A 9,408-nucleotide genomic window follows, 5' to 3' on the forward strand; every position below is an offset into this window, starting at 1 on the left:
TATATATATATAAAAACCTAGTTTAAATATATATATGTATATATAATTTATATTTGTTCACTGTACTTAACATTTAAAAACTATGAAATAGGAGAAATGTCTGTTTCAAATTTGACTTTTAGATGACTTTGGCAGGAAAATTAATTTTATTAATTAATTGAATGATACAAATGCAGTTCAGTGGCTGTAGTGAAGCAAAGTCCGGGTAACGAAATTCTCGAAATCTAAAATCTTTATATCAGATTTCAAAGCAAAGTGAGGAGGCATCGTTCATTAGTGCAAAAATAGGACTGCACAGACACGTGCTTATAGTTAAGAAAAGTGTGAGCTCTTACGTCACACTGTGCTCTTAACTGTGCCAACCTTACTGAAATAGTCATGGTATACTTGACTGTCCATTGATATCTATCAGCACTGTGTTAATGCGTGAAATCAGACTGCTGGAGAAAAACAATGGGAATCCAAGAGAACTGTAAATGAGGAAACTTCCTTTAGAAAGAAATGCGATTTTACTGCTCTTGTGCAGCTCGGACTCACACCTAAGGATAGCCGGGGGCATCTAATTCCACCGGGAGGTTGGCATATTAGGCAAACCCATACAGATTTGCTGAATTCCTTCATGCTGCCATCCGCTCACAACCTCCTCCTGCCTTCTCACGGTGTGGACTCCCCTCCTTCACATTTTGCTGGTGCTGGAGGACTAGCCCCACCAGGCGGCTCCACCCTGCCTCACCTGTGCTGTGCGGTAGGCACACCCTGCTCCGTTCTAGCCCCGCCCCTTTCTGCAGGCTCCACCCAGCAACCCTCCCCTCCACTTCCGGGTGGCCTTCCGTCCTTCTAAGCCCACCTGGGGTGGCCTCTTCTGGCTGTTTCCCGCTCTCCTTGCGCCACCCTTGAAAGCCTGCGGGCCTCCGCCCAGTACTGCAGCTGTGACACTTCAGATTTCTGCAGTTCCCTAAGTGTTTGTTTCGTCTCCACTTGGATTGTAAACATTTTCAGGGCAGAGAAAGCATTTGAGCCCAGAGATCTAAAATCCGTAGTTCGTATTCACATACACACATGTGCACACACATACACACTCACATACACACGTGCACACGTAATCACATGCCCACACGCATATGGTACACTCACGCACATCCACACAGACATGACGCACGCGCGCACACACACACACACACACACTGTTGACTGCCTGGAAGCCTACAAAACCTTTATTACTTTAGAACATCGTTTGGGTGGTGTTCTTATCCTTGAAGAGTATGGTTTCTTAAAAAAGGCACATCGACCAGCCATAACCGTGCTGTCTGTGACTCAGCAGACCCTCTGCCATCAGCAGAGCGAAGCCAGCGTCGCCCTGGCCAGTTCGGGCCACCGCAAGATGATTCCGAAATGGCTTGGGCCTTGAGGAACGAGGCTTGCCTTCCCATCGGCAGTGGACTCCCCTGCACATCTAGCTTTCAACCCGGCATGTCCCCCAAGAGAGCAAGCGTCGCCAGGGCAGGGGCCTTGAAAACAAGCCAACAATCTGGCAGGGGGGCCAGCGCCGCCGCTTCTGCCGGTGAATCCGGGAGGACCGGAGTCACCGTGCGGTATACACATGCTGAGGCGCCACCGACGCCACCCGCCGTGGCGATGCCCCCTGCAGGTCCGCGGTGGCGGCAGCACGGAGGGGCTGAGAGCTCAGGCTCCGCCGCCAGACGCCCCTCTGCCCCGCGTGTCCGTGTGACCACCTGTCAACCGTGCGTCGCGGCACTGCAGTGTCGCCGGGGTGTGGGGAGGGCTGGAGCTATCAACCCAAGGCAAGCAAGTGCGTGCGCCACCAGCCAACAGGCTCCGCCGCCAGATGCCCCTCTGCCCCGCGTGTCCGTGTGACCGCCTCTGTCAACCGTGCGTCGCGGCACTGCAGTGTCGCCGGGGTGTGGGGAGGGCTGGAGCTATCAACCCAAGGCAAGCAAGTGCGTGCGCCACCAGCCAGAAGTGGGCCCACCACAAGCGGAAGTGGGCGCACCACAAGCGGAAGTGGGCGCATCACAAGCGGAAGTGGGCTTTTAAAAGTCCCATACTGGGTGTGAGGGGCTTGTACTAATGTCATTACCCTTGCTGCACTGTGGTTATCAGCACCCCGGTTATTCGGTTTTATTTTGGTGTCCCTAAGGAGCAGGCGGGTGCTGGTTTTCCCTCCTGTCCAGTATTCTTTAGTGTGTTCTCTTCTTTCCCGTTTAGGCTCCCAAGAAACATTTGCAAAATGGGATTATCCGAGGCTACCAGATAGGTTACCGCGAGTACAGCACTGGGGGCAACTTCCAGTTCAACATTATCAGTATCGACACCACTGGGGACAGCGAGATTTACACCCTGGACAACCTAAACAAGTTCACGCAGTACGGCCTGGTGGTGCAGGCCTGCAACCGGGCCGGGACGGGGCCTTCTTCTCAGGAAATCATCACCACCACCCTCGAGGATGGTAGGTTCCGGGGACCACGGCTCGCGGCTTTCCAGTCGCACCCTGGGACCCCGCAGCCCGGCCGCCTGCCGGCTCTGCAGCGACAAGGGGGCTGTGCCTTCGGGGTCCGGGGTTCCCAGTGGGCAGGCTGGTCCTCATTAACCGGAGGACCGCGCTGATTCGCCCCCGCCCTTGACGGATCTTGACCGCAAAGCCCAAATCCATGCATAGGAATTGGGTGTGTTCCCAAGTGAAACCCAGGCTCTCTGTGACTGCAGAAGTCTGACCAGAATGTACAAATCCGATTTTCTAAGACTTCCTCCCAAATCGATGTTAAGGAGAATTTTTTTCCCCCCGTTTTTATGATTGCTTTCTATTTGCAAGCTTTCGGAGACCAGAGAACAGGAAGAGGTGGACTTCCTGGAGCAAATCTCGTGGTGCCCGAGCGCCCCCTAGTGGCCATAAATAATTAATTCTCATTTCTACCACGACCTGGGGGAGACCGAAAACAGACCTAAAATCTCGGGTTTCCAGTCGTGCTTGAAAAGAGAGAGAAAGCCTGGGGTGCTGAGACACAGTCTTTTAGACAAGATATGGATTTAACTGCAGCAAGTTTGCATTGCAATTATCTCTTGTGCAATTAGCCACTTGGTCATAGGCTTGAGGAGGCACAGGGTGACTTCACATCTATAATTTCTGACAATTTTAATGGAAATAGAAGTCTTAGATAACCAGGAACTTGAAGACTGGGATTTTCTTTTCCTCTTCATAATCTTTGCATTAGTGATTAACAGTACCCTTGGGTTTATGCTTTGATGCTCATTTTTCATTGATGCATTTGGTTCGGTCAATATTTTTGTCTCCTCTCCTAGATACAGCGTTGAAGGTTTGCATAAGTTCAATATGAAAAATATTTCAGATATTCTTCTAATCTGTATATTAGTCTATTTTCTCTTTTTTCCTCTGACATAATACAGCATTGAAAGGAAGGCTGGGGATGCAGGTGGGATAGTGAATAAGCTATGATTACATGTCTGCTTTTTAGTACTTTTCAATAGCTAGTCTTCCAGTTTATGTGCAGGATATTACTAAATAAAGAGAATGTACTGTACAAAGTAAATGCAACTTAAAGCAGTAACTTACAAGAGTAGCAGGACACTAAGCCAGACCAGCAGTGGCCGTTGTTCATACACTAAGATCAGAAACATTCTCAGTTCCTTAAGCCCAGGATGACCTCCTTAAAAGTGAGGTAGTTCAGCTGGAAAGAGAGACTGGGGACATCTGTTAGAACATACGCATAAACTCATGATACTCTACTGAATTATCATAATATTTGTATAGGGGGAATGGTACTCATTTTCCTTCACTTTGAGAATTAAGTGTAATTTTTTTCTTTCGCTTGCACATTGAAACAGTAAACTAATGTTGCTTATTCATCATTGTTCTGATCATGAAAGCACCCACCGTTGTTACAGATCCTAATTATTTAATTTCAGTGCCCAGTTACCCCCCTGAAAATGTCCAAGCCATAGCAACATCACCAGAAAGCATATCAATATCCTGGTCCACGCTTTCCAAGGAAGCACTGAATGGAATTCTCCAGGGGTTCAGAGTCATTTACTGGGCCAACCTCATGGACGGAGGTAAGAGGATTAAACCAGGGCTTTGAGTTTGTCCCAAAAGATATGCGATGAGATTTGCAGGCTCCCATCCTAATGCGGGATTCTGGATGTGGCAGGCATCTCTTTATCACTGAGCACTTTCCTCTTTTCTCTGTGTCGTTCTGTTCTTATCTCTCATCTAACATGTTAACAGGTGCGCACAGCAGTTTAAAGCATTACATTCCTTCGAAAAGCAGTTTGAGGTCTAGGAGGGGGCGGCACTTGGGAAATCTAAGCATGGATGCGTTTTCCTAATTATGAGTATCTCTGTCAAGCCTTTGCAGGCAGCACCAAAACCTTGATCTATATCTAGAAAGTTCTGTGTGACGTGTATCTTGCGAGGCTGACTTCTTCCTAGTCCCCAATAGACTCAGCAGAAAAACTTCTTCAGCTCCTGTAGTTGGATTTCAGGGGGACTCGGAAGGAATGCCAGATGCCTGGACCCTCCTGTTCGTCTCCTTCCTTTCCTGTTTCTTCTTCCCCTCCCTCTGCTTCTTTTGCCACATTCCTCTTCTTGTTTCTTGGCATTTATTTTTTCCCCCTCTAGTTGTAGTACAGAATTTCTCCTGTTTAGGCAGGACTTTGATTGAGAGAGGGCCTGCTCAGATGGCGGCAAGATTGGGGCCAAAGTGTCTTGGGTGGTGTCTTTGCTGTCAGATGGTCCGTTGCAGAGCCAGGGTGACGCCCCCTGTGTGAGCATGACAGGTGCACATCTATGGTCCGTTGCAGAGCCAGGCTGACGCCCCCTGTGTGAGCATGACAGGTGCACATCTGCAATGCAGCCCCCGGCAGGAGAGGCCTCCCAAGGTGTGCCCACTGCTTATGTGCCAAGGGAACTGTGCCTACTGACGCTATGTCCACTGATGCTTGAGAACACGTCACACACACACACACCCTCACCGTCCCCTGCTCTCCATTCCCCAGACTCTTCCTGTCCCCCCGTCCCTGGATCCTGCCTCCTCTCTTGCCTGAGGCTCCTCTCAGCCCCTCTGACTGGGCATGGCATCCTGGTGGAAGCTCACCTCTGAGTTTGAGCAAACACAGCCAGGGCTCCCAGGTGTATCCCACTCCCGCTCAGGACCGGCTGGGTCTGCTCTGCCCAGCAGGTCACTGCTCCACCCAGGTAACAAGCTCGGAGGCAGCAGGGGTTCCAGAGTAGAGGAAGGAAGGCACACTAGCAATACTGGCATAATTTGCTAAGTAAATAGCAGTGTCTCAGCCTTAACTATTTATGTCTGTAACCAGATTTGCTTCTTGGGGCTGAGGGCAAGACCCATACCCTCTCAATGTCCAGTGTGGCACCTTGCGCAGCACCAGGCACTGGGAGGCATTCTGTAAAGAGTCACCTGCTCAATCCTAGAGCAGGCGTGTTAGCCAAGCACATACTCCGTGCTGGGCTCATGCCAGACGCTGAGGATGCAGCATCTGCCCTGTTGGAAATGCAAGACCAGTGAGCCAGGGAGGACCTCGTGAACATAGAACCGCAGCCCCGTAATGCACAGCCAGCCCCACTAATGGACAGATTAGAGTGGTTGATTCTTCCACAACCTCACGCTCTCCTCCCAAAAAAAAGCTTTTAAAAGTCCCATAGATGTAAAGTGTAGAGCAACAGAGATTTGCCAAAGTACCTGTTTTATTGACACAATGCTATAGGATGTCATTGCATATACTTGTTCTGGTTTCTACTCCTCACCTTGAATAAGATAAAATCAAACTCCCTAACACACTCACCTGAAGGCAGCGTTATGCCGAAATTTTTCCTTTTTGTTCTTGTTGGAAATATTTCCAGAATCCGGTGGTGACTATTTTTTCATATTTTTACGTATCGCTCATACTTCCTAATATTGCCTGTTACCCTCTTAGTTCTATGGTGGATGATGTGTTTTAATGATTCGGTCAACTTTTACACTCTTCAAACTTTAAAAACTTGGATATTCAAATACATAATCTTATTTATGTAAATGATGCTTGGAAATGCCCACCATCCTAAAAACACTTTTACTCTATTGAGATCAAAGTGATGTGCTTGGTGTCTACTGTACAAGTTCTGTGCTTAATTTCCAAAAGACAAGAAAGAAACCCTCAGAAACTGTGTCTGAACAGTCACCCCTTACCTGCTGCCTACGAGAGAAGATGACACGAATTAGCAGGAATTTCATGGAATTACTGGGCGCTTTTGCACAAACTCCTCAGGGTGTGGCCCTGAGGTTTCTAGAGACACAGAACATGTAGCTACTGTGCAGGGAGCTATGCCCACTGACCCTCGAGAGCACATCTCACACACACACACACACACAGAGGCTGGGAGAGACAGAGCGTTACTACCGCTGCAATTAGCAATTGCCCAAAATACTTCTAAAAATACGTATAAGCATTTTGTTATCGTTAACGTGATCAGATAAAATAAAACTGGTTGATATATATTTGATAACTCAGGTTAAACATACAACGTGTCAATGAAATTTCTGAGAATTTTATCATAAGCAGAACGTTCAATAATTTTTTAAGACCTGACAGAAGTAATTCACCTGAAATTGCTAGGGAAATCGTACACTTTGAAAAGTCCTATTTCCATCTGAATCCGGGCTACTTTTTATCTCTTTTTTTCTTTCTTCAAGACAAAAATGGATGGTTCTAAAGCAAAGCAACATTTAGGTGCCAACCGGGGTGTTTGCTATAGTTGTGGATTATTGGGGAGTGCTTCAGAAAACTTATTTCCACCCCTAATTTTTTTCTGCCTTAAAACCCTTGAGGATGAGGAAGGGTTTTGTTATAAAGTTTTGTTGTAAAGTTTTTTGTTATGAACTTCTGTTATAAAGTTTTTTAAAAGCTTTCTCTAATAGAAATAATGTGATTTCTAAATTTATATATTCATTTCATATTATTTTACTCATGACTCCAAGTGAACACTATACTTCTCATATTTTTTTTTAAAATAGCCCTACGGTGGCTGTGAAAGGCAGATGAGAGAAATCCATATTTAAACCATAAAAAAGAATGAGAGCTAAAAAAAAAATTGGAAAATGAAGCATGTTGCTTTGCATTTGGCTTTTTTCATAATTTTCCTCCTGGAGTGCATGTGTGGGAAGAATTGGTTCTGGCCATCAGGTCGATTTAGAAATCTTTAGGGGATAATTTTGAAAGAGAGTTTTGACTGTAATTGTATTCCTGATTCACGATAAATGAATTCATCAAAACAATACAAACCCCAATACGAGTCTGCATCCAAATATCAATTCTAATTGGTAGAGTGATTCAGAAACAGATGTAATTCTTTCGTTTTAATTGTCGCTCTCTTGACAAAGATCAGGCAGCCCCCTCTGCCCTCTCCCTGCGAACTGCTCTTCCCCCAGCCCTCGCCATCTTATTTGGGGACAGCACACAGCTTCCTGTCACATCGTAATGCCAGAGCCCATCTTCTCAGTGATGTAGAGACGCCTGGGCCCTTCTTCAAGAGAAAAGCAGACAGACAAGCAAACCACAGAGGCCCCAGGAGGTCACATGATTTAGTCAGGTCCTCATAACTAGCACCTGGCACAGAGCCCCCATGTAACGTGCCTCCCGTAGTAGCATTTTCCCTGATTGTCTGTGCATGTGTGCACACGTGTGTGTAAACTTTGGCATAATGTAGAAGTTCCTAAATCTGAAAAGATCTCGATGAGATCTATACTTATACTTTTTCCATTAACATATAGGTTTTTTATCCTAATCCAATCGACCTACATTAGACACATTCAGGAAAATGAAAAATTATAGGTGAATAGTATAATGAGGAGAGACCTAATGTTCATCCGGGGCAGACCCCTCCTTAGGGGGAACGTTTCTAACCCCCTGGGTCTAGCGATTGTCGACTGAGTGCACGACAGCCACACACGAGCAAACATTTGTCTCATTTTCATATGCCATCTGTCAGGGCTTTCAAATTGTGGCCCCTGAGAGTCTGTATCCCTCTGTCCTCCCCAGATGACACTAGGCCAAAGGCATTTTGGGGAGCTGTCCTCCTCGCCCTGCTTTCTTCCCCCAGCAAAGTGTCCTGCCCCCAGAAGTTGCCACAATCTGCTCAAGGTAGAAACCAGCCTCTGGTTCTTGCCCCAGTCCGAGGCTGCACCTGTTACCCAACACCCTACACATGCCTGTTTCTCCAGCCCCCTCGCCACATACAGGGCCCGCCTCCTACCCCCGGCATGTGCGTGAGAGGCCTTGGACCTAAGTAAGCGTGCACAGCGTGTAAGCTATCTTCACTAAGGCAAGAGAGAGCAGGACAAACCAACAAGTAGCCTCGTTGCTTTCTAAACTATACAGTGGTGGCTTTCACTATAGCCAGCCATACGACTGGCTAGGAATTCCTCTGGACCTCCACCTCCCACCCCATTCTCTTAGTAAGCCGGTCCCAAACATTCCCCAAACGGCCGCGTGCCTTAGGGATGAACCATTCCTCAGGCATTTCTCTCCTATTCTGGCTCTGCCAGAGGTGGCTTGTTTCAAAATCCAGGACACCTGCGGGGGCATTAACACATCACTGTAAGTGTCCTCAAATTGCCATGTACAATCTGCCAAAGATGGGAGAGCATAACGTTCCATCTTTGAATATAATTAGCTGATCCCACTCCAGAAAATGAAGCATTTTTAGCTAACGCCAAATTTCTGACACATTAGCGTGTCACCTCAAAAAAAATGCTGAGAGAGTTCGCTCCGGGTGACAGGGGAATTGGCAGAGCCACCTCATCTCAACTCAGATATTAGAGAAGTTAGGGACTTAAAAATACATGTGTGTTGATTTAGAGTTGGTTTTAAAAACAAAAACAAAAATCTTGACCTGCAGAAGCTTCTCTTTTTTTTGGAGGTGATGCCATATATGCTGTGTTGGTTGTAGTGTTGGAACCATAAGCATAGGCATGTGGCCAGACTCATTAAAATGTTCCCATTAAATATGTGCAGTTTTTTTTTATTTATTTTTAATTATAATCGACATACAATATTATATTAGTTTCAGGTGTGCAGCATAGTGATCGGACATTTGTAGACCTTACAAAGCGATCAGCACAATGCGTCTAGTGACCATCGGTCGCCATACGTGCTTATTCTAAACGAGCAGTTGGAAATGTGTCTACAGAGTGAGCGCTGTGTAGTCTGAGCTTCCTGGGTGGAGGTGTGAGGGACGTGCATGGTTAGCTAATGCTGGAGGGCTTCCTGGGGGTGGTAGCCATGGGGCTGGCGTTGGATCTGTAACACTAACTTGCAGTGAGTTCGCTGTTTTTCAGGCCAGCATTCCACCCGGTGTTCCATGGCAGTTTGGTGTGA

The 9,408-nt window shown here is 47.0% G+C and overlaps 1 protein-coding gene across 1 annotated transcript in view; it reads left to right on the plus strand.

The window, feature by feature from the left end:
• Positions 1-9,408, plus strand: part of DSCAM (DS cell adhesion molecule) — a 540,559-nt gene that overhangs the window by 440,640 nt on the left and 90,511 nt on the right. The window contains exons 18-19 of the mRNA XM_015593080.1: positions 2,227-2,467; positions 3,943-4,089. Of these exons, the coding sequence (XP_015448566.1) occupies positions 2,227-2,467; positions 3,943-4,089 (388 nt within the window). The remainder of the gene's footprint in view (positions 1-2,226; positions 2,468-3,942; positions 4,090-9,408) is intronic.

The sequence above is a fragment of the Pteropus alecto genome, unplaced genomic scaffold, assembly GCF_000325575.1.
Source record: "Pteropus alecto unplaced genomic scaffold, ASM32557v1 scaffold97, whole genome shotgun sequence".
Lineage (NCBI taxonomy): Eukaryota > Metazoa > Chordata > Mammalia > Chiroptera > Pteropodidae > Pteropus > Pteropus alecto.